This window comes from Chiloscyllium punctatum, chromosome 3 (genome assembly GCF_047496795.1).
Source record: "Chiloscyllium punctatum isolate Juve2018m chromosome 3, sChiPun1.3, whole genome shotgun sequence".
NCBI classification, from domain to species: domain Eukaryota; kingdom Metazoa; phylum Chordata; class Chondrichthyes; order Orectolobiformes; family Hemiscylliidae; genus Chiloscyllium; species Chiloscyllium punctatum.
Genome location: NC_092741.1, coordinates 106,740,983 through 106,767,845, shown reverse-complemented (window position 1 = coordinate 106,767,845; position 26,863 = coordinate 106,740,983). Strand labels below are relative to the sequence as shown.

General features: G+C 41.0%; 1 protein-coding gene across 1 annotated transcript in view; it reads right to left on the bottom strand.

The window, feature by feature from the left end:
* Nucleotides 1-26,863, bottom strand: part of col9a1b (collagen, type IX, alpha 1b) — a 154,887-nt gene that overhangs the window by 40,974 nt on the left and 87,050 nt on the right. The window contains exons 23-24 of the mRNA XM_072558078.1: nt 10,688-10,741; nt 8,774-8,845 (exon numbers count right to left, since the gene is read on the bottom strand). Of these exons, the coding sequence (XP_072414179.1) occupies nt 8,774-8,845; nt 10,688-10,741 (126 nt within the window). The remainder of the gene's footprint in view (nt 1-8,773; nt 8,846-10,687; nt 10,742-26,863) is intronic.

The following is a 26,863-nucleotide window of genomic DNA, read 5'->3' as shown; positions in this document are numbered from 1 at the left end:
TTAATTGTTTTATCAAATCAAGTCAAACAGTCTGAGACATGTTTATACACAGATGTTGGGGCCATCAGGGGCAAAAGAAATGCAATTTCCATTTATATTTTAGTTTAACTGATCTTGAGGAGTCAACTGTAACGTAATGTGGCAACATGGCCATGTTTTGCTGTCTTTACACAACCATAGCCTTTCAAGGAGCAGCCAACCCTCCACTGCAAGGCTGCAGCAGGCCCTAAAATGGCTGCCACTTGCCTTTGGAGGTCCACAACTCTTTTAAATGGGCATTGAGATTGCCTTGAATCCAATAAGCCTATTTCCATTTAGAACCATCGTCATTCACGCAAAGGGTCAAGGCACTAAATTCTTCCAATTTTCAGTTTCTTACCGCAATTTGTAATTCCAGTTCAATGGGTTTGATGAAGCAGAAGACTGTGAAGTATCACTGTAGCAGTATCAGAGATAAGTAGGACCAAAAAAATCTCCCAGCCAAGAAATGAATCTCATGTCAATCTTTTTCACAGAGCAAGGGCTGTGGGAGGAAGAAGAAAGAAGACGCTACCCAGGCCATGAGAAAGGAGAGGTAAGTAAGACACTACAAAAGGTGTAATATTGGTAAGGAGAAGGTATCAGAAAAGCTGTCTGTTCTTAAGGAAGATGAGAAGTATCCAAGGATACTGAGGGAAATGAGAGTGGGAATTGTAGAAACATTAGTCATAATTTTTCAATCTTCCTGATTTGTAGGTAATACCAGAAGCCCAGAGAATGCAAAAGTAATCCCCCTGTTTATAAAAAGTGCAGCAAGGTAAGCTCAGCAAACCTGACTGTTGAAGAAACAGTAATTTGAAGCAAAATTAACAGTCACATGAACAAATAGAGATTAAACAAATCCGGCATAGATTTCCGAAGGAAAAATTATGTTGAACTAACTTGGAGTGAGTTGATGAGGATGATGCAGTTGATGAGGCATATACTTCCAAAAGGCATACGATTCAGTACCATACGTCACACTTGTAGATATCGTTCACATAAGAAAAGGGACAGGCGCAACATGGACATAAAATTGGTTGAGTAGTAGTCAATAGGCATTTTTTTGGGCATTGTAAACAGTGAGGAAATCAGTTCAGAATGTCAGAAAGACATTAACAAGTAGTTGGAGTGGCAGATATGTGGTAGATGAGGTTGAATTTAAAGTCATTAAATTTGGTAGGGAGAACATGGAGAGACAACATAAAATAAAGGCCACAACTCTAGAAAGGGTGCAACAGCAGACAGACCTAGCTATGTGTATGTGTAAGCCATTAAAGATGACAGGACAGATTAAGAGGTCAGTTAATAAAGCACAACGCTGACAATGTTATAGATGATATTTCCTTTAAGAATGAAACACAGCATACTCCAAACATGGTAAACAGAAGCTGATGCTCCCTGCTCTTAGCATATATTTAAGGGCTATTTTATCTATATAAAAAAAGGGATGGTTTTTGGTGCAGTGTTAGTATCTCTACCTCATAGCCACAGTCCTTGTGTTCAATTCCCACCTAATCCTGAGTATACTTTAAAATCTCTGCACAGGTAAATACAGAATTTGAGAAGCAAGTCTGAGAGATTCTTGACAAAAAAAGGGGCTGGTTTGTATGACCCTTGTAGTGCAGTGGTAGTACTCCTACCTCTGAGCCACCTCTTTGATGTTGTTTATAAAATATCAAGGGCTGGTTACTTAGCAGTGCTTGTTACATACTGATTTGTTTTAATTTGTTGATCTGATGGGGGAGTCTATTAAAATAAGGATTGATTTGTGAGAGGTGTGCACTGCACAGGCTAGAATGTATTGTCTCCCCCGTGTTGTTATTTGTTGTTTGTTTTACTTGCGATAATTAGGAGATTTAGTAGTGAGTTTATCAAATTAAAAGAGTAGATCCTGGAGGAGCAATGTTTGTGTCCTTAGTTCTGAGTCAGGAGATCCAGGTTCAAGTCCTACTTACTTCATTGCTATGTAATAACATCTCTGAACAAGTTGAGAACGTGTAAAACTAAAAGGGATGGCTTCTTATAGTAATAGTTAAAACAAGTCATTTTTGTTAAATTAAAAACCAAATGAACTGCAGATGCTGTAAATCAGAAACAAAAATAGAATTTTCTGGAAAAGCTCATGAGGTCTGGCCCTTTCTGAGGAAGGGTCACCGGACCCAAAACATTAACGCTGACATCTCTTCACAGATGCTGTCAGACCTGCTGAGCTTTTTCAGCAACTTCTGTTTTTTTTATTGAAAATATGGCTGATTGTCTGTCCCTGGTGGGTACTGCCTGAAATTTGATTAATTGAGATCTTTGTTAAATTACTGGCTTCGCCTAGTAAGAGGACTTGATGTAAAGGACGTGAGCAGACTGGGGTTTTATTGAACTATGAGATGAAAATAAACAGTTGTGGAAGATGGACTGACTAGCTTTCTGTGTCAGTACATGGATGAAGCTAGCAATACAACAACAGTATCCGAGGCTGTTTTAATCAAGCCATGTAGTGCAAGAGAAAGGAGGTCATGTTGTACTGATTTAACACACTAGTTCAAATCAACTGGAGTTGATCCACTTCTGGGTGCCACACTGTAAGAAGGTTGTGAAGGCACTACAGAAAGTGTAGAAAAGATTTGTTCCAGGTGTGAAGAACATCAGCCTGGTTTCCTTGGAGAAAAGAATAAGAAGAATAGATTTGATCAAAGTGTTCAAAAATTTGAGGGGTTTGGATAAAATACAGAGGAAGAAACTGTACCCACTCATGAAGGGATCAAGAACAAAAGACACAGATTTCAAATAATTGGTAAAAGAAGCAAAAATTATATGAGAAACACTATCTCACATAGTGAGTGGTTCACAGCCTTAGAGTGTAGTGGAGGCAGATTCAACTGTAACTATAACCGCATTGGTGAGACCACACCTGGAATATTGTGCACAGTTTTGGTCCTCTTATTTGAGGAAAAATGTAATGACATTGGAGGCAGTTCAGAGGAGTTTCACTAGATTGATCCCAGAGATGAAAGGTTTGTCGTATGAAGAAAGATTGAATAGTTCAGGCCTATGCTCTGGAACTTAGAAGAACGAGGGGAGATCAAATTAAGGTATTCAAGATTATAAAAGGTTGTGGATAAAATAGACATGGAACAGATGTTTCCTCTTGTGGGGCATTCAGGAGGAGAGGCCATCACCTTAGGATAAGGAGTAGCAAATTTAAAACAGAGTTGAGGTGAAACTAATTCTCCCAAAGGGCTGTGAATCTGTGGAATTCGCTACCACAAAGTGCGGTAGACACTGGGACTATGCTAAATTTAAGGAGAAGTTAGACAGATCTTTAATTGACAATGGGTTGAAGGGTTATGGGGAGAAGACAGAAAAATGGGGATGAGGAACATATTAGCCATGATCGAATGGCAGAGCAGATTTGATGGGTCAAATGGCTTAAATCTGCTCTTATATCTTATGGACTTATGAAAGGCTGCATTCAAAAAGATTAGACTGTTATTTGAAAAGGAAGAATTTGCAGGGAGAATATAACAAAGTGATTTGCTCAAAGAACTAATACAGACATGTTGGACTGAATGGCTTCTTCCTGCACTGTAACCATTCTATGAGCCTGCCTATCATAGAATGATACCAGACAAAAGGTACCATTCATCCCATCATTAAATTGCTGGTTCTTTGAATCATCTACCAAGTGAATCCCACTGCGCCTCTCTTTCCACACAGCCCTGCAAATGTTGGCCTTACCAGTATTTATCCAATTAATTTTTTTGAAGTTAATATCAATTTAGAACTTGGTACTTTTGTGAATGACCTTAATCCTGGGTCCTCTGTTTCACTGAGCCCTCATAATGGGCAAGATCCTTTGGTAGTAATCACCAGGAAAAGTGGGAGAAACATATATTTTTCAAGGGACACATAAGTCATTGTAAACTAATAACGTGCAGCTAGCTGGTCTACTGCCCCATATAATGTATCAGTATGAAGATTCAGAGTGCATACAGTAGATAATACATAATATCTTTGTAGTGCAGTGGGAGAATGCCTACCTCTGGGCAAGGAAACCTGGTTCAAGTTCCACCTTCTCCAGAGGTGAGTCATAAACCTCTGAAAAAGTTGATGGAAAAACTTTACATTGATGGGGAGTGAGAGTCACCAGCGCTTTCAACACTTATACTGTATAGATGCATTCGGCACAGTTTGGGTGGTCAGCCGTTTTGCCCTTCATGAAAAGGAAACAACAGAGGCCCTGTTAATTGACCAAGTACTCATTTGATATGGCAGACACAGAACAAGCAGACTGATTGAATGGAACTGATAAGGCATCTCACAGAAGGCTTGCTGCAAGCAATTGGAATTATGGCACAACAGAAAAGTTAGAGCATGGACCGAAACATTCCAGTAGATGTGTCTATTTGAATTGATGAAAGAATTGGAATTGACGTACTCCAGTGGTGATTGCAAAAATATATATTTGGAACAGATGTAGACCATTCGGTTCCTTGAGCCTGCTCTGCCAATCAATAAAATTGTGACTGATCTGTTTTAAATTTCACATTCCCACTATTTCATTAGGGTTTAGAAGAATGAAAGGAGATTTAGTTAAGATATATAAGATACTAAAAAGGATTGACAAAGCCAGAATCGATTGGATGTTTCCCCAGAATGAATGAGAGGCAAAGGAGTGAGAGATCTAAAACAGAAATGAGGAGGAATTATTTCTCTCAAAGGGTCATGAATCTGTAGAATTCACTACCCCAGAGTGCAGTGGACACCAGAACACAGAGTAAATTCCCAGCCATCGCAAGCTGTGAACTTGTGGGCAGCACGGTGGCACAGTGGATAGCACTGCTGCCTCACAGCGCCAGACACCCAGGTTCAATTCCTGCCTCAGGCAACTGTCTGTGTGGAGTTTGCATGTTCTCCCTGTGTCTGCGTGGATTTCCTCTGGGTGCTCCGGTTTCCTCCCACGTTCCAAAAATGTGCAGATTAGGTGAATTGGCCATGCTAAATTGCCCATGGTGTTAGGTGGAGGGGTAAATCTAGGGGAATGGGTCTAGGTGGGTTGCTCTTCGGAGGGTCAGTGTGGACTTGTTGGGCCAAAGGGCCTGCTTCCACACTGTAAGTAATCTAATCTAAATTTAAGGAAGAGATAGACAGACATTTAGTAGTCGGTTTAAAAGAGTTAGCGAGTTTTGAGAAGATTTGTAGCTCAGTTTGAGGTTCTGGATGTAGATTTGCTCGAGTGAGCCTGACCTCGGTGATGGGCAAGTTGTTGGATGGAATCCTAAAGGACAGGATGTACATGTATTTGGAAAGGCAAGGACTGATTATGGATAGTCAACATGGCTTTGTGCGAGGGAAATCTTGTCTCACAAACTTGATTGAGTTTTTTGAAGAAGTAACAAAGAGATGTGATGAGGGCAGAGCAGTAGATGGGAGACTGATTAGCAAGGTTAGATCTCATGGAATACAGGGAGAACTAGCCATTTGGATACAGAACTGGCTTAAAGATAGAAGACAGAGGGTGGTGGTGGAGGGTTGTTTTTCAGACTGAAGGCCTGTGAACAGTGGAGTGCCACAAGGATCGGTGCTGGGTCCTCTACTTTTTGTTATTTACATAAATGCGAGCATAACAGGTACAGTTAATAAGTTTGCAGATGACACCAAAATTGGAGGTGTAGTGGACAGCGAAGAGGGTTACCTCAGATTACAACAGAATCTTGATCAGATAGGCCAATGGCCTGAGAAGTAGCAGATGGAGTTTAATTCAGATAAATGTGAGGTGCTGCATTTTGGGAAAGCAAATCTTAGCAGGACTTATACACTGAATGCTAAGGTCCTAGAGAGTGTTGCTGAACAAAGAGACCTTGGAGTGCAAGTTCATAGCTCCTTGAAAGTGGAGTCACAGGTAGATAGGATAGTGAAGAAGGTATTTGGTATGCTTTCCTTTATTGGTCAGGGTATTGAGTACAGGAGTTGGGAGGTCATGTTGCGGCTGTACATGACATTGGTTAGGCCACTGTTGGAATATTGCTTGCAATTCTGGTCTCCTTCCTATCAGAAATATGTTGTGAAACTTGAAAGGGTTCAGAAAAGATTTACAAGGATGTTGCCCGGGTTGGAGGATTTCAGCTACAGGGAGAGGCTGAATAGGCTGGGGCTGTTTTCCCTGGAGCGTTAGAGGCTGAGGGATGACCTTATAGAAGTTTACAAAATTATGAGGGGCTTGATAGGGTCAAATAGGCAAAGTCTTTTCCCTGGGGTCGGAGAGTCCAGAACTAGAGGTTTAGGGTGAGAGGGGGAAGATATAAAAGAGACCTAAGGGGCAGCTTTTTCACGCAGAGGGTGGTACATGTATGGAATGAACTGCCAGAGGACAATTGCAACATTTGAGAGGCATTTGGATGGATATATGAATAGGAAGGGTTTGGAGGGATATGGGCCGGGTGCTAGCAGCTGAGACGAGATTGGGTTGGGATATCTGGTCGGCATGGACGGTTTGGACTGAAGGGTCTGTTTCCATGCTGTACATCTCTATGACTCTATGCTCGCTGAGCTGCAAGGTTTGGTTTGAGATGTTTCATCACCATACTAGGTAACATCTTCTGTGAGCCTCCAAATGAGCACTGGTGGTGTATCCCACTTTCTATTTATACGTTTGAGTTTCCTTGGGTTGGTGATGTCATTTCCTGTGATGATATCATTTCCAATGGTGATGTCATTTCCTGTTTTTTTTCTTAGGGTGTGGTAGATAGGATCCAAGTCAATGTGTTTGTTGATAGAACATTTGGCTGTTTGTTCTATCAACAAACACATTTGACTTGGATCTATCTACCACCCTTTGAGAAAAAGAACGGGAAATGACATCACCACAGGAATTGATGTCACCACAGAAAATGACATCACCAACCCAAGGAAACTCAAACATTTACATAAGATAGCAGGCTACATCACCAGTGCTTCATTCGGAGGGTCACTGAAGAAGTTATCTAGTATGGTGATAAAAAGTCTGGAAATGAACCTTCCAACTTAGCGAGCAAACCTACATCCAGGTTTAAAAGAGTGATGGATAGTGGGTAAGAAAGTACAATTGAAGATAAAATAAGGTATTGAATGTTGTATTGAATGGTGAAGCAGCCCTAAGGGGCTGAATTGCCCATTCCTGCTCCTAGTTCTTACGTTCTCATTTGATTGTCCTGTCAATCAAGAATCTATCCACTTCTGTCTTAAAAATATTCAATGACAACACCTCCACCACCTTCTGAGGCAATGAGTTCCAAAGTTGCAGGACTCTCTGAGAGAAAGAAATTCTCTCATCCTTCTTCTCAAAGGGTCCACTTATCTTTGAACATTAACAGAAGATTTGGATGTGGGCACAATTTCTGAATTTGCTGATGGTACAAGAATAAGACAAAGATTTGAACATAATGTGAGGACATTAGATAATATAATTTAGAGGAAAACACAAAACAGGAGAATCTACTTAATAGAAATATGTAGTTGAAGAATTCATATGAATAGGAACCTAAAGCTAATAGAATTAAATTTCTAAAACAGTGAAAGTGGGCAAGTAAACTGACTGAAAAAGACCAAAGACATTTTGAATAAAAGAACAAAATGATTATAACAGATCTGCACTAGATGATATTTGGACACAGAATATCAAATACTGTATTGGACAGCTCATAGTTAGACAGCCCATAGTTGCAGTGGACTGCAAAGGCATTAAGAGTATACAGCATTATTTCACAGTGATGACATAGCTCATGGGAAGAGATTTGCAGTTATTTCAATTAGAGAAGATTATTGGAAACTTATTTGAGATTCTTAAAATTATGAGGCATTTTTATTTGGCTGACAGAGGAAAGTCCAATTCCTCCTGACTCAAGTTTTAGTGACAGAAAAGGTCATCAGTCATGAATAGGAAAAGCAAGAAGAAACCTCTGCACGCAAGTGTTGTAGGACTGGGGGCTGATTAAATACAGTGAGCAGCTGGAGCACAGACCATCACACCTTTTAAAGAAAGAATAAACAAATGATAGAAGAACACACAAGTCTCTGAGAGAAAACAAGGCCATGGGTTTAATTTTATATAATTCTGGCAAAGAGCCAGCATAGACACAACAGGCTTTAGGACTTCCTCACTTTGTTTCGGTCATCTACTGTTTCAACTACTGCGGAATCTTTTCATAGATACACTCACTGAGAACTGTTAAAGAATATTTACTGCTTAAGCACTGACCTTTTCTTTTAAGCCAATGAATGTTACATCTTTGTTGTTAGCAGTTCATTTAATCTCAACAACAGAAAGAAAAATTGGGAAATTCTGCATTTAACTAAGGATAAGAATTTTCGTCCCAGTATAATTCATTGTATCCACTTTCATTCAGAGTTAATGTTTGTGAATTTCTTAAAGAGAAAATTCAACAAAAGTCCTCATTTCATCAAAGTATTTTTTCATGAAATTACAAAATTACACATGTCAAAAAATTAAAACTGGTCTCAGCATTAAGCAAATCATAAGGATCTCTCTCTCTCTCTCTCTCTCTCTCTCTTTCTCACTCAAACTCTCCATCCCTTTCACTCTCACATCATCCCTAGATGAGATCTACCTCCATCTACCTCCATCGCTTGGATTCTCCTTTGATCCAGACAAATGCACAGATTTGAATAACAACTGCAATACGGAACTTCCTGAGTGTCGGAGGGTAACTTAAGATTCTGATTTATTCCTGAGCTCTGAGTACAAAAAGAAGCTTCTTACCCGATCTCCTTTTGCACCTGGCAAACCAGCTGGACCCGGAAGACCAGGATAGCCAATATCACCAATGGGACCCTACAATGTTCAGGAGGAGGAAAAGGAAGTCATGGAGTAAAATATTTGTGTTGGAAGTATCATCCAGCACTTAGAATGAGAGTTATCATTATTACAAAACTTAGTGTTATTTATGTGTGATTCATATTTCAAAAGAACAGAAATGTATTGCTTTCACTGGTGCTGATTTGAAGATTATTCTCAAACCTTCAGCACTGAATTAATTTAGCAAGTACTTTAACATTCTTCAGCAGTCTTTCTGACCCTGTCTGTTTCAGCTCACTTTTACATGATTTTTTTTGCCTGTGGTTTAAATTCCTCAGGAACAGTGAGCTCTTTCAGTTCATTCTCCTGTGGTGCAGTTCTGCTGTTACTGTATAAATACTGTCTAGCAAGAAGTAAATACAACCATTGATGGTGACTTACCCCTTACTTGCAAGAGCAGTACAGAACTACACTGTTCCAGGTACAATGCACATAATGCATCAATGCAACAAAACTCACCAAAAACAGTAACATGTATAGGTGAGATTCTTAACCTCTATTCCCTACAACCTTTATCATTCCCCCAACCTCCTCCCCTCCCTCACCACCCCCAATTCCCACACCTCCATATTCCAGGAGACACAGGCAGAAATGGTGTCACTGAAAACAGGCAGCAAGGTTTTTAAAGATGAAGCAAGTCCCAGTAATCCAGGGACAGATTAAGGGTGCAGCTAAATTGGAGATTCACTGCATCTACATTGGGTTCTCCTGTACCCTGCTATATGAGTCACACAATGGCCGTGGCTTGTGGAATCAGAATGACACTACTGTCACATTGTGATAATGCCTCATGATAAAACAAGTTACAATATCTTTCCCTTTGGCAGCTGATGACCAGTTACGAGACCAACTTGCTCAAAATGTCAGGGTTTTGATTCCAATTTTTATAAAAAGCTAGCAGTTTGCTAATCCCAAAGTGTGCCTTCCTAAGCAAATGCCTTGTGATAGTGCCAGTCCTGGTGTTTCACAATAGTTCTGCTGGGGGTAGTGGCCTAGTGATAAAACCCCAGACTAACATTCTAAGATATGGGTTTGAATTCACTGTGGGAGATGAAAATCGAGACTGCTGCAAAAACATGTCTGGTTCTACACTTTAGGGATGGAAATCTTTGAGTCTACGTTTGATTTCAAAGTCATTGAAATAACTCTTAACTGGAGTTAGGGATGGACAATAAATGCTGGCCCAGCCAGCCCCATGAGTGATTTTAAAAAGACAACCAATACAATAAACTAGTGGCTCTTGAAACTCATTCAAAGTTTGCTTCAAATATCAGCAGGAAACCAACAGTACTCTCTAGAAGTTTCAACTCAACCAACTTGCTACTCAGCAAAGCAGTGTTGTCACTGGAAGCCTGCAGTCTACATCTCGTCCACTGTCCCATAGTGAAATCAAAACCTTAAACAATGATGATGCTCTTAAGATTAAAATACTTACTTTAATGACCTTCACTGCCTTAACATTAAATATCCCTAATACAATATGAATAATTATGAGTAAAGGACCCATACTGGGTCTTGAATGCTCTCATTTTATTTTCAACAAATTGGATTGAAATCGTGCAGTGCAGTGTTTGAAATGGAACATTAGTATATTCATTTAAAAGCAATTTTCTCTGCTATATTTTTAAATAGATTGGTGCGTTTGATATTATCGTGGAAAAGCAAGCCTACATTCTCTGTTTCTTACTTTCAATGAACGGAGCAGTAATTAATCCAGCTAGAAAGGGTTTACTGAGCAAGAACAGGAATTACATAAACATTAGCAAAAAAGACCCATGTCCAACAAGATATACCTAAAACAGTGAAGAAAATACTCACAGCTGGGCCAGGTGGACCTGCAGGACCAACATCACCAGGCAGCCCTCGGTCACCCTTTTCAAAATAAAGAAACATGGATGGTGAATTTCTGAATGATTTACAACATTCAGTTAGAGTCTGTCTACTAACACTAATGTAGTACAATTAAAATATACATTATGACATTTGTATTTTGACATGGCACTATAAATATGCCAGGTAATCAAAGATCAGTGAAGATTATGAAGCTTCAGTGGAAAGAAGCAGTGTCTTAGATTTCCAGCATCTGGAGTATTTCTCTATTGATGATACTTCAATTTTCAGTCATTACCTTCAACACCAATTGTGCACGCTCAGGAAATGTTCCTGATTTCTTCTAGATCAGGATACTGAACCAATTGTGATGTTATAGTTCTCAGATAACATTTGGATGATATTATTGCATCTGATTCTTTACATAATAACACTAATAAATATTGAAAAAGTTCTTTGAAAGTAATAAAACATCTCAAGGTGTTCCATGAAGATTAACAAAGTGAAATTCAACATTGAATCACATGCGTTGATATCAGGATAGGCAACCAAAGACTTGGTCAAGGTTTTATCGGAGGAAAATAAAGTGGAGAGGTTCAGGAAGAAACAGAATGTGGGAGCTTGTAGGTGCCAGTCTGATCTATGGCAAATACATCTGCATAAATATCTGTGGCTTGAGTCAAAGTCATGGCCTTGAAGCTATTTGCAGCCAACAGAATGCAGAAGGACAGGGAAAGTTATCTGTTTATTTTGTACCAGGTAGCAGTCACATAGCATAGGATTAGGTCTTCTGATTTGATTCGGGAGCAGAGATAGAGGGTGTGACTGGGTCTTGGGCAGGTAAGGAGATCAAGGATGCAGAACTAGAGGAGCCTCAGTCTTTGCAACGACTTTGAGGTTCTTTCAAAGAAACATAGAAAGAGCAGATGCAGACCATTCAACCCTCCAAGCCTGTTCTGCAATTCAATATGATCATCCAACTCAGTACCTTATTCCTGTTTTCACCATATACTCTTTGATCAATTTAAGTCCTAAGAACTAAGTTTAAGTCCTTCTGGAAAACATTAACTGGTTTGGCCTCAATCACTTTCTGTGTCAGAAAGTTCCACAGACTCACCATTTTCTGGGGGGAAGAAAATTCTCCTGATCTCAGTACTAATTTGCCTATCCTGTATCCTGAGACTGTGACCCCTGGTTCTGGACTCCATGGTCATCAGGAAGCCTTCCTGCATTTACCTGCATTTAAGCAAAAGTGAGGACTGCAGATGCTGGAAACCAGAGTTCAGATTAGAGTGGTGCTGGAAAAGCACAGCAGGTCAGGCAGCATCCAAGGAGCAGGAAAATTGACATTTAAGACAAAATTTTCGGAACCTCTTTACCTGCATATATCTAGTCAAAGACTCTTACAGTCCTTCAGCCCAAACTGGTCCATGCCAACCTGTTTGAATTTCATAGCCTTCTGAGATCTTCCCTCATTCTTCTAAACATCAGTGAATACAGTTCTAACCAAACCAGTGTCTCTTCATACATCAGTCCTGCCATCACAGGGATCAATTTGGTAAACATTTATTGCACTCCCTCCACAGCCAAAACATCCTTCCTCAGATGAGGAGACGAAAACCTCTCACAATACTCAAGATGTGGTTTCACCAAAGCCCTGTACAATTGCAGCAAGATATCTCTGCTCCTTTCAACTTCAGACCATGAAACTCTTTTTCCCAGAGTTGAAATGCTTAATACTAGACAGCATGCATTAAAAGTAAGACGGGGAAAGTTCAAAGAAGATATAAGGGATATGTTTTTTACTCAGGAAGTGATAGGTGCCTGGAACACGCTGCCAGGGGTAATGGTGGAGGCAGATACCATAGGGGTTTAAGGGACTTTTAGATAAGCACATGAATAAACAAAATTTGGAGATGCTGGTGTTGGACTGGGGTATACAAAGTTAAAAATCACACAACACCAGGTTATAGTCCAACAGGTTTAATTGGAAGCACACTAGCTTTCGGAGCACTGCTCCTTCATCAGGTGATTGTGGAGGATGAAGGAGAAGCGCTCCGAAAGCTAGTGTGCTTCCAATTAAACCTGTTGGACTATAACCTGGTGTTGTGTGATTTTTAACTATGAATAAACAAGGAATGGAGGGATATGGACCATGGACAGGCAGAAAGAATTAGTTTAACTTGGCGTCATGTTCGGCATAAGATTGTGGGCCAAAGAGCCTATTCCTGCCCTGTACTGTTCTATGTTCTACGTTAAATGGATGAGAGCAAGAGTTGCAACAAACTAGAGGTAGCACTGTGGTACAGGATGCCAAAGCAGTAGTCCAGAGGGCTATGTTGCTTCCCCAAGATATCTGCTCTGGCTATTCAGAAACTTGCAGTAGAAGAGTGAGGTTCCAGTCATTGTGATTCATGCTAGGCAATACAGTGGGACAGTGGTTAGCCAGGGACCCAGATTCATTTCCAGCCTTGGATAACTGTGTGGAGTTTGCACATACTCCATTTTTCTCATAGGTTTTCTCCCACAGTCCAAAGATGTGCAGATTAGGTGAATTGGCTATTCTAAATTGCCCTCTAATGTCCAGGGATGTATAGGCTAGGGGAGTTTAGCCTTGGTTAATGAGGGTTTGCAGGGATAAGATGGGCGAGTCGGTGTAGGTGGGAAGCTTTTCAGAGGGCCAAATGGCCTCGACCTGCACTGCAGGGACTTAGTCATCTCTGATGTAGGAATGAATGACAGGTAGAAAAAGGAAAGAGGTTTTGCTGAGTGTGTTTGAGCAACTGGGGATAAATTAGACAGAGGAACCTTACAGGCAATACTCTCTCATGATCACCTGAGTCATGAGTACATTGGAATCAGATGAATAAGATCAGAGTTAAATGTGTGGTTCAAATGTTGGTATGGTAGAAAAGAGTTTCAATTCATGTGGCACAGCCATCAGTACAGGGGGAAAGGGAGCTAGACCAGAGGGATGGTCTTTACCTGAACCATACTGGGGGCAGTATCCTGGCGAGTTGTATAATTAGGGCAATAAGAGGTTTAAACTACATAATATAACAACAGATCAAGAGTAGAAACATCTAATAAATTAAAGAGAGAGGACAAGGCAAGTCAACAAGGTAGCAATAATGGAAATGATAACCAGAGTATGGCAGAGTATGACAAAGCATAATGGCCAGCAGATAATGACGAGAGGTTATGAAAATGGTTTAAAAAAGAATTAAAGTCTCAGTATCTGAATTCACACAGTGTTCATAATGAAAAAGATAAAGTGACACTTCAAACCGAAATAAATTTGCACAGTCAACAGCTACTGCTGAGGCAAGGTTACAAGATGATAAAGGTTGAGAGTTAAATGTCCAAGATACATGTCACTTCAGAAAGGCAGGAAACCAGGAAAGGATGGAGGGATCGCTCTGCTAACTAAGAATGAGAATAGTATTCCAGAGAAGGAACTAAAGTTCTGAAGATTAAATTGTGGAATCAGTTTGGAGAGTGATAAGAAATGGTAAAGGCAGTTGGTCAAATAGACACACTATTTATAGACCCCAAACCAAACTGTAGGATGTAAAATGCAGGAAGAAACATGAGAAACGTACAGTGATAATCATGGCTATCGAATCAGATTGGCAAAGGTAGCCTGGAAGATGAGTTCATAGAGTATTTTCAGGAAATGTTCTTAATGCTAAATATTCTAGAACCAACCAGACAGCACCTGACTCCAGATTTGATAATGTACAGGACAGAATTAATTATTTCATAATAAAGGGGCTATTTGGTAGAAGTTATCAGAACATGACTGAATCTGACATTCTATTTAAGGAGGGAACACTACATAGAAAACAAAGAAAAATACAGCACAGTACAGGCCCTTCGGCCCTCGATGTTGCGCCGACTGAAGCCTACCTAACCTACACTAGCCCAATAACCTCCATATGCTTATCCAATGCCCGCATAAATGACCATAAAGAGGGAGAGTCCACCACTGATACTGGCAGGGCATTCCATGAACTCACAACCCGCTGAGTAAAGAATCTACCCCTAACATCTGTCCTATACAAACCTCCCCTTAATTTAAAGCTGTGTCCCCTAGTAACAGCTGACTCCATACGCGGAAAAAGGTTCTGACTGTCAACCCTATATAAACCCCTAATCATCTTGTACACCTCTATCAAATCTCCCCTAAACCTTCTTTTCTCCAATGAGAACAGCCCCAAGTGCCTCAGCCTTTCCTCATACGATCTTCCTACCATGCCAGGCAACATCCTGGTAAACCTCCTCTGCACCTGTTCCAGTGCCTCCACATCCTTCCTATAGTATGGTGACCAGAACTGTACACAATACTCCAGATAAGGCCGCACCAGAGTCTTATACAACTGCAACATGACCTCAGGACTCCGGAACTCACTTCCTCTACTAATAAATCCCAGTACGCCATATGCCTTCTTCACCACACTATTTACCTGGGTGGCAACTTTCAGAGATCTGTGTACATGGACACCAAGATCCCTCTGCTCATCCACACTACCAAGTAGCCTACAATTAGCCCAGTAATCCATCTTCTTATTACTCCTACCAAAGTGAATGACTTCACACTTAGCTACATTGAACTCCATTTGCCACCTTACTGCCCAGCTCTGCAACTTATCTATATCCCGCTGTAGCCTGCCACATCCTTCTTCGCTGTCCACAACTCCACCGACTTTCGTGTCATCCGCAAACTTGCTCACCCAGCCGTCAAACCCCTCCTCCAGGTCATTTATAAAAATGACAAACAGCAATGATCCCAAAACAGATCCTTGTGGAACACCGCTAGTAACTGCACTCCAAGATGAACCCTTACCATCAACTACTACCCACTGTCTCCTTCCAGCCAGCCAATTCCTAATCCAAACCTCTAATGCACCCTCAATGCCATACCTCCGTAATTTTTGCAGTAGCCTACCATGGGGTACCTTATCGAATGCCTTGCTAAAATCCATATACACCACATCTACTGCTTTACCCTCGTCCACTTCCTTGGTCACCTTCTCGAAGAACTCAATAAGGTTTGTGAGGCACAACCTGCCCTTCACAAAACCATGCTGACTATCCTTGATCACATTATTCCTATCCAGATGTTCATAAATCTTATCCCTTACAATTCTCTCTAAGACTTTGCCCACAACAGAAGTGAGACTCACTGGCCTATAGTTACTAGGGCTGTCCCTACTCCCCTTCTTGAACAAGGGGACCACATTCGCTATCCTCCGGTCTTCTGGCACTATTCCTGTAGACAACGACGACATAAAAATCAAGGCCAATGGCTCCGCTATCTCCTCCCTAGCTTCCCAGAGGATCCTAGGATAAATGCCATCAGGCCCAGGGGGCTTATCTATTTTCATCCTTTCCAGTATTCCCCAGACCTCTTCCCTACGTACCTCAAAGCCATCCATTCTAATCACTTGTGACTCAATATTCACATCAGCAACAATGTCCTGTTCCTGAGTGAATACTGACGAAAAGTATTGATTTAGTGTCTCTCCAATCTCCTCTGCCTCCACGCACAGCTTCCCACTACTATCCTTGACTGGACCGATACCTACCCTAGTCATCCTTTTATTCCTGACATACCTATAGAAAGCCTTAGGGTTTTCCCTAATCCTACCAACCAAGGACTTTTCATGTCCCCTTCTCACTGCTCTTAGCTCTCTCTTTAGATCCTTCCTGGCTACCTTATAACTCTCAATCACCCTAACTGAACCTTCACGCCTCATCTTTACATAGGCCGCCCTCTTCCCTTTCACAAGGGATTCCAATTCCTTATTAAACCACGGCTCCCTCACAAGACCCTTTCCTCCCTGCCTGACTGGTACATACTTATCAAGGACACCCAATAGCTGCTCCTTGAACAAGCCCCACATATCATTTGTGTCCTTCCCTTGAAGCCTATTTTTCCAATCCACACATCCTAAGTCGTGCCTCACCGCATCATAATTTCCCTGCCCCCAGCTATAACTCCTGCCCTGCAGTGCACACTTATCCCTCTCCATCACTAGAGTAAAAGTCACCGAGTTGTGGTCACTGTCCCCGAAGTGCTCACCTTTAGATTAGATTACATACAGTGTGGAAACAGGCCCTTCGGCCCAACAAGTCCACACCGCCCCGCCGAAGCGCAACCCACCCATACCCCTACATTTACCCCTTACCTAAAACTACAGGCAATTTAGCATGGCCAATTCACCTGACCTACACACCTTTGGACTGTGGAAGGAAACCAGAGCACCCGGAGGAAACCCACGCAGACACGGGGAGGACGTGCAAACTCCACACAGTCAGTCGCCTGAGGTGGGAATTGAACCCGAGTCTCTGGCGCTGTGAGGCAGAAGTGCTAACCACTGTGCCACCGTGCCACCCACCTACCTCCAAGTCTAACACCTGGCCTGGTTCATTACCCAGAACCAAATCCAGTATGGCCTCACCTCTTGTTGGCCTGTCTACATATTGTATCAGGAAACCCTCCTGCACACATTGGACAAACACCAACCCATCTAACGAACTTGAGCTATAGCTTTCCCAGTCAATATCTGGGAAGTTAAAGTCCCCCATAACAAACCACCCTACTACTTTCACTCTTCTCCTGAATCATCCTTGCAATACTTTCCTCTACGTCTCTCGGACTATTAGGAGGCCTGTAGAAAACTCCTAACAGGGTGACCTCACCTTTCCTATTTCTAACCTCAGCCCAAACTACCTCAGATGGCAAGTCTTCCTCCATCGTCCTTTCCACCACTGTAATACTATCCTTGACAAGCAATGCCACACCTCCCCCTCTTTTACCCCCACCTCTGACCCTACTAAAACATTTAAACCCTGGAACCTGCACTAGCCATTCCTGTCCCTGTTCTACCCACGTCTCTGTAATGGCCACAACGTCGAAGTCCCAGGTACCAACCCACGCTACAAGTTCACTAGGTCTAAGAATTATATTTAAAACATAAATAAAGACAATTAATGAGGGCGTCAAGGCTAAGTTGGTTAAAGCAAACTGGAAAATTAATTTAAGGGCTGAGTCAAGAGGTACAGTGGCAGACAAATAAGGAGATATTGAATAAAATTCAGTAAAGATACATTCAAGTCAAAAAGAAAGACGTAGGGGAAGGATGCACCATCCATAGATAACTAAGAAAGTTAAAGGGAGTATAAAATTGAAAGAAAAAGAATGTACAAGTTCATGAAGATTGACAGAAAGTCTGAAGATTGGACAGAATGTAAAATCAGCAAGATTGACTAAAGAACAGACTAAAGAATTTAGAATATAAGAGATAGTTAGCTAAAAGTATAAAAACATATAGTAAGAGTTTTTACAGATATTTAAAAATTAAAAGAGTAAGTAAAGAGAGCAGTTGTCCTCTAGAGAGGAAGCTCAGGAACTTAATACAAAATTTTTAAAAATGTCAATGAATTGAATGGCTGTTTTGCTCCATCTTCACTGTAGAGGGTAGAGTCATAGAGTCATAGAGATGTACAGCACAGAAACCGACCCTTCAGTCCAACTTGTCCATGCTGACCAGATATTCCAACCCAATCCAGTCCCACCTGCCAGCACCTGGCCCATATCCCTCCAAACCCTTCCTATTCATACACCCATCCAAATGACTTTCAAATATTGCAATTGTACTAGCCTCCACTGCTTCCTCTGGCAGCTAATTCCATACAAGTATCACCCTCTGAGTGAAAACATTGCCCCTTAGGTCTCTTTTATATCTTTCTCCTCTCACCCCAAATCTATGCCCTCCCCCACCCCAGGGAAAAGACTTTGTCGATTTATCCTATCCATGCTCCTCATGATTTTATAACCTCTATAAGGTCACCCATCAGCCTCCGGTGCTCCTGGGAAAACAGCTCTAGTCTAGTCAACCTCTCCCATTAGCTCAAATCCTCCAACCCTGGCAACATCCTTATAAATCTTTTTTGAACCCTTTCAAGTTTCACAACACCCTTCTGATGGGAAGGAGACCAGAACTGCACACAATATTCCAAAAGTGGCCTAACCAACATCCTGTACAGTCTCAACATGACTTCCTAACTCCTGTACTCAATACTCTGACCAATAAAGGAAACCATAGCAAACGCTTTCTTCATTGTCCTAGCTACCTGCAACTCCACTTTCAAGGAGCTATGAATCTGCACTCCAAGGCCTCTTTGTTCAGCAACATTCCTGAGAACCTTACCATTAAGTGTATAAGTCCTGCTAAGATTTGCTGTCCCAAAATGCAGCACCTCACATTTATTTAAATTAAGCTCCGTCTGCCACTTCTCAGCCCTTTGGCCCATCTGATCAAGATCCTGTTGTAATCTGAAGTAACATTCTTCACTGTCCACCACACCTCCAATTTTGGTGTCATCTACAACCTTATGAACTGTACCTCTTATGCTCACATCCCAATCATTTATATAAATGATGAAAAGTAGTGGACCCAGCACCGATCCTCGTGGCACTCCACTAGTCACAGACCTCCAGTCTGAAACCCACCCTCTGTCCCTTTGAGCCAGTTCTGTATCCAAATGGCTAGTTCTCCTTGTATTCCATGAGATATAACCTTGCTAACCAGTGTCCCATGGGGAAACTTGTCGAACGCCTCACTGAAATCCACACAGATCCCATCTACTACTCTGCCCTCATCAATCCTCTTTGTTCCTTTCTCAAAAAACTCAATCAAGTTTGAGACATGATTTCCCAGTCACAAATCTATGTTGACTATCCCTAATTAGTCCTGGTCTTTCCAAATGCTTGTACATCCTGTCCCTCAGGATTCCATCTAACAACTTGCTTACCACTGATGTCAGGCTCACTGGTCTACAGTTCCCTGGTTTGTCCTTACCACCTTTCTTAAACATTGGCACCACCTTAGACAACCTCAGCCTTTCGGCACCAATCACAAAATGAAGTAGAAGGAGGAACGTAAAACAATTACACTCACTGGGAATGTTATTAGAACTAAAAGCAGACTGAGGTAGTGGATATGCTGTTTTAACTGGTTTCATTATTTTCAAAATTCCCTAGATTCTGGAAAGATTCCAGCAAATCAGAAAATAATGATTTGAACTCCTCTATTCAAGAAAGATAGTTAAACTGATGAAATTCACTGTTTAAGGAATTCTCCTGGGTTACTTAAAATTTCAACATAATGAAGTAATGTGGCTTGTGAAACATATATGTTTCATGAATTTACTAAAGTTTATTGATTGTCAAACTTATGAAAGGGTCTATTTGCAATAGTTAACTGTCAAGTCCAGTGTGTTATGAACATTTAGTGAATAGTTTTCAAAACTGGACACAGACTGGTTAAAATAAAATTATGCTATAAATTATGTGGCAGATGACATTTAAGCTACAGGCAGTACCAAGTCAAAAGTGAATACCAAATCAAATAAGGATATTCACAGCCATCTGGAAGTTCACATAGCTTTCTGTTTAAGTATGCATTAACACAAAATAACTTTGAGACTGATGTGATTCCATGCCTTTATTTGAAACCAATCAAAAGAGTATTATCAGATTGAATGGGTTATTGCAAAACAAAGACACTGTCTCAAATCCACACTGGTGTTAACCTACAAACACGAGTTGTGGAATCAGCATGAACATCATGCCTAATTTAGAAGAGAATGGGAATATATAAGCGGTTACATGGTGAAGAAGTTATGATGTTATATTTACATGCATTTAAACATCACACTCCTAAATTTCATCTGTAAGAAATCCTATGCTTTACAAGATCTTCTTTTCAACTTTAACTCATCGAATCCATTGAAAGACTATAAGCCTTTTATGTGGGAAACAACAGAGTCTGAGCCATAAGGCCATGAGACATTGGCCTAATTCTGCTCCTTTCAGCCCATTGAGTCTGCTTCGTGATTCAATCATGACTGACATATTTCTCAAACTACCTTCTCCCTGTCACCCTTGTTCCCCTTACTAATCAAGAAATCTGACTTAAATACACTCAATGACATGGCCTCCACAGCCCTCTGTGGCAATAAGTTGCACAGATTAACCACCCTCTGGCTGAAGAAATTCCTCCTCATCTCAGTTCGAATGGTCATCCCTTCATTCTGATACCATGCCCTCAGGTCCGAGTCTCTCCTACTAGAGGAATCATCTTCTCAAAGTCAATTCTATCCAGGCCTCTCAGTATCTCTTTCTAAACTCCACTGAGTGCAGATCCAGAGTCCTCAAACTCCTCAGGACCCTGTCGCTGCCAGCATATTCTTCCTTGGAAACAAAGCCCAAAACTGCTCACAATATTCCAAATGTGGTCTGACCAAAGCCTTCTACATCCTTAGCAGTACCTCTCTGCTCTTGTATTCTAGCCTTTTTGAAATGAATGCTAACATTGCATTTCCCTTCCTAACTGTCAACTGAACCTGCAAGTTTAAGAGAAACTTGAAATATGACTCCTAAGTCCCTTGTGTTTCAGATTTCCAAAGCCTTCTCCCATTTATAAAATAATCTACACCTCTATTCTTCTCCTAAAATGTATAATTTCATACTTTCCCACATTACGTTGTATCTGCCATTTTTTTGCCTACTCTTCAGGTCTATCCAAGTACATCTGAAGCCTTCCCATTTCCTCAACACTACCTGTCCCTCTACCAATCCTTGTGTCATCTGCAAACTTAGCAACAATACCCTCAGTTCCATCACCCAGATCATTAATGTATAATGTGAAGAGTTAAGGTTCCCACTAGAATGCTACAAGATACCAGCTGCCATCCTGAAAAGATCTCTTTATCCCCACTGCCTGCCTTCTGTCAGTCAGCCAATCCTCTAGCCATGTCAGTACCTTGCCCCTAATGCAATGGGCTCTTATTTAATGGTCTCCTGTGCTGCACCTTGTAAAAGACCCACTGAAAATCTAAATAGAGCATGTCCACTGGCTCCCCTTTGTCTAACCAAAGACTGAACTAGTAAAGTAACTTTACCTGTGGCCAATCTTTATGTCTGTCTGACTGTGAACACGTGTGTGCATGATGTTGAGTTGGTCATGTTACATTATTTTCAAGTCAAAAATATGAGAATAAATAATCTAAGACCAAAAGATCATAAGGTCTAGGAATGGAATGAGAGAGCAGAGAAGACAGCTGAAGGTCAGTGAATCCATGCTGGTAAGCAGTTGAAGCTCAGGAAAGCCCTGGATCATTGTGCAATTCAAAGGAAGCTGTCTGCCAGACAATAAACATTCAGGAATTAAAAGTTTGCAAGCAGTCTTGGTCTGCAACTGAAGCTGGCAATTGAGACAAAGCTGAAAAATGTGTTGCTGGAAAAGCGCAGCAGGTCAGGCAGCATCCAAGGAGCAGGAGAATCGACGTTTCGGGCATAAGCCCTTCTTCAGGCTAAACTAGGAGAAAGTGAGGACTGCAGATGCTGGAGATCAGAGCTGAAAAATGTGTTGCTGGAAAAGCGCAGCAGGTCAGGCAGCATCCAAGGAGCAGGAGAATCAACATTTCGGGCATAAGCCCTTCTTCAGGCAAAGGGCTCACATGAGATCAGGATGTTCTGCTCAGAACAGCTGGTGAGCTATTTGAGTGTTGACTTTATTTTGTTTCTTTAAAATCGTGGAATCTTGTGGCAGATAACTGGAATTTCAAATGTGATCTATTTTAAATACAGTATCCATACTTGGGAGCTCACCTCAGAGTGAATCCAAATGTAGGAGCCTTATCTGGGATTATAAACAAATTTTAATGCCTGCTCTGGGATTGGAGTAAAACAATGAGCTGAGATTGCAGGTGTTGCAGTATTGCAGTGTTGCTTCTCAATTTTGTTAGCTCAGAAGTGTTTAACTTTTCAAAAACAACCTCGTCCTCACAAAAGGAAAATAACTGAAGCATCTTTGTCAATAACTGGGATCTTATATCCGAACTTTTCCAGTAAGTCACCTCTACAACGTCCTTCTAAAATTGTGATGCCTCAGAATCGAACACAACATTCTGGCTGGGATTAACCCAGACTTTTATTAAGAGGCTTGTACAACTTCCTTGCTTTTGGATAAATCACACAGAATACCTCATAAATCTACCATGCTTAGCAGTCCTTAAAATGTCTGAAGTAAATGCAACACTCCATTGAGGATTAAATATGTTCAACACTTCATAGGTATAATTAAAATTTTTAACTGACATTCAGTTATAAAATAGAACCAGCATGATACTAATTACACAAAGACAGCGAGGCATTCCCTTTATTCCTTCTTTGGAACAAGGAGCCATATAAATCAGGATTCATTTCCTTTTGTCTGTGAGATCAAAGGCACCAGGACAAATTTCGCAATTACTCACTAAGTCAGAAATTCTGAACGATTGATTTTAAGATCCTAATCGACTCAGTCAATATAGAAGTCTCACTAACAAATCGCTGTTGAATTTGTTAAGGAAATGTCTAGTCATTCTGTTCATTGGAAATTACAATAATGAATCAGCTAATGATCACAGACCAATTAATTTCAGCAAATCTTTGACCTTACATGCCTGAGAAGATGAAAAGCACATTTCAGTGGACGAATGAACCTCTCCACAGGCGCACTAGTGTGAACCTAAAGTTTTAAATTCCAGACAGTTTCGTTGGAACATAGAACTGCACACAAGGAGACCATTCAGTCCATCATGCCTTTGTCAACTCTTTCAAACAGCTTTCCAATTTTTTTTTCATATTCCCTTGTGAGGTGTGGGCATCCCTCACTGGGCCAGTATTTATTACCCAATCCCTAGATGCCCTTGAGATAGTGGTGGTGAGCTGCCTCTTAGCCCCACTCGCCTGCTCTTTCCACATAGTTCCATCAAGATTTACTTTCCAAATAATAATCTGAATCCCTCAAAAATGTTCCAATTTAATCTATTGTCACTACTCTATTAAGTCATGCATTCTAAACCACAACAACTCACTAGGTTCAAAAAAATTCTAAACTCACCTTTAGTTCTTTGCCAACTACCTTGAATCAGGTGTCCTGTGGTCACCTCTACTACTCAAAACAGTTTCTCATTGTTAATTCTATCAAAGCTATCAAACTTCAATCCAATCCCTGCTTACCTTCTACTCAAATGAAAATAACAACAACTTCACTGGTTGTCCACAGAGCTGAGGTTTTAGATTAGATTCCCTGTAGTGTAAAAACAAGCCATTTGGCCCAACAAGTCCACACCAAGCATCTGAAGAGTAACCCACCCAGACCCATTTCCTCCTGACTCATGCACCTATCAGTATGGACAATTTAACATAGCCAATTCACCTGACCTGCACACCTTTGGACCACACAGACACAGACAGAATGTGCAAACTCCACACAGACAGTCACAGACAGAGGCTGGGATTGAACCCAGGTCTTTGGTGCTATGAAGCAGCAGTGCTAACCTATGAGCCACCATGCTGCCTCTGGTGCCACAGATTTGGTTTCTGTTCTGTCAGCAGAGATGATCATCCATATTCTATTAACATTTCTTGTGAATGTGATTAACAAAGTAACAATGACCAGATAATCCACGTTTTGTCAAGTTGTTTGGGGATACACTTTAGCCAGGACACAAAGAAGCAAAATAGTTGTGGGGCAGTGATACACTGTACAAACATTGGTTAGGCCACAGCTGGAGAATTGTGTGTCGTTTTGGTCACCACACTATAGGAAGGATGGGGTGCAGAGGAGATTCACCAGGATGTTGCCTGGGATGAAACAGTTGAGCAGTGAAAAGAGGCTGGATTAGCTCTGGTTGTTTCCTTTAGAACAGAGAAGGCTAAGGGAGGAGATGATTGAGGTATATAAGACTAGTAGTGGAGCATGGTGGATAAAAAAACAGCTGCTTCCTTTAGTTGAAGGGCCAATAACAACAGAGCAAATTTTAATGTGAAGGTCAAGAGGTTTAGATGGCATTTGAAGAAAAAATTTTTTTTCAGTCAAAGAGAATCTGGAATGCACTGCCTGGGAAGGCAGTAGAGGCAAGAAATCTCACAACTTTAAAAATTACGTAGATGAGCATTTGAAATTTCATAACATTCAAAGCTATGGGTCAAGTGTTGAAAAGTACTTTATTGAAAAGTAATTGACAAAAGTGTAGCTAGAGCAGCATAGACGCAATAGACTGAAAAGCCTCTTCTGTACGATATGAGTCGAAGCAACCCCCTTCTTGAGATAGTGCCAGGACAACCTTTATATCCACCTGTCACATGTGAAATGTCACTTCTGAAAGATGGGTTCTCTGGCTTTGCAGTGGACCCTCAAAACTGCACTGGAATATCAGTCTTGGATTTTAGGTTCTCAAGTCCCAGAATGGGATTTGAATCTGATTCAGATGAAAGAGTGTCTTTAATTAATTTTCTCAACTAGTCCTATCACGTTCACAGATTTGTCTATGTATTAAGGCTATGTATCAAGCACCTTCAAATCATTTCTTCAAAACTGCCATTCTATTCATATTTGCCTTCCATACTTCCATCCAAATACAAACTTCCCTGATTTAAACTGTACCTGCCAAGCATTTAACACTGACGATTTATTATCTACAGTTCAGAATTTCATCTCATCCCCAGATCTTGCAAGTGTGCCCTGCACTCAGGTCCAAGTCACTGATATTTACATCCCTTAAGAATACCGTAATATATCCTCCTGTAATCTATGAAAACAGTCACTCAACATGTCTCTCTTCAAACCGGAGAGATTTTATTATGTAGAAGATTCTAAAGTATTAATCATTTTCTCTATCTATGACACCCAGAATTTACTGATAATTGACAAATTCCATTAACAATGGAATCAATTTCATATTCTTATCAATTTCTATCCTGCTTTCCTATGGTCCATATCCTTGTGAATTCACCATACTGGAACATTAACATCTACTTTAGGAGTTGGCGGGTTCAGGGTTTTGTATTTTAATGTTATCCTGAGTTATCTACAAGGAGACAGGATTGAGATTTTCTTGGAGCTTCTCACATTACGTCGCTACGTGTTTGCCAAATGTGTGGTGTGGTGTAAACGCAATTGATGAGAAAGTGAGGACTGCAGATGCTGGAGATCAGAGCTGAAAATGTGTTGCTGGAAAAGCGCAGCAGGTCAGGCAGCATCCAAGGAGCAGGAGAATCGATGTTTTGGGCATGAGCCCTTCTTCAGGCTCATGCCCAAAACGTCGATTCTCCTGTTCCTTGGATGCTGCCTGACCTGCTGCGCTTTTCCAGCAACACATTTTCAGCTCTAAACGCAATTGATGCCCATCTCAGCAATTCCTTTCTGTCTTGGTCCTAGGAGGGCTCTTGTTGTACAGTGGCAGTGTCCTTATATCTGAACTGTGAGGCTTGGTTCAAGTCTTATCTGCTCCAGAGGTGTGTAACAACATCCCTGAATGCGGTGATTAGGAAATATTGTCTTGGTGCTGCAGCAAGTTTAAACATTTGACCCACTGCTCTATGTGACTCAAGTAACTTAGCAAATAAGACAGTGAGAAGATTCGAAAGTTTTATTGCACCAGACCAGCCAATGAGTTGCTCAAGATTAAGCCTATCACTTGTCAGTTATAATTCTCTATCCCAGTCTGTCCTCAGAATTACAGTGTAATGAATTGCAATGACAGCTTAAAGAACATCTTTATCTCCCAATGAGGCACTTCACAGCCTTCTGGACTCAACCACAGGTTCAACAAACTTAGACCATAACCATTGCACCCATTTCATTGGTCCTGGTGAGGATTCTTTTAATTCTCACTTAAGCCTCCTACTGCCTGGACCCAGATTTTTTTCAATCTTTTATTCAATCTCGTTCAGAGATGTAATGACAAAACTCTGAAGCAGGTAGGAATTGAACCCAGTCCTCCTGGCTCAGAAATAGAATTAAGCATTTTGTGCACTAAAATACAGCAGAGATTGCTTTCAGTACTTGCTTTGACATGGCAATACAAAACAGTTGGTCTATTGCGCTTGGCCCATGCTCCAGATAACTGAGCATTACTACAAAAGACATCCTCATTCTCTCACCCCCATCATCCCTCAGTTCCAGAGTCATGTAATCATGGTCAGCATCAAGGCATTACCTTTGACTGGAACTGTCATAGGCCTGACAATGGGCATTACTGGTACCCCAACACTAGTTAGCAGCATAGTATAGGAACTCTTGGCATTCTGCCATTATCCATCAC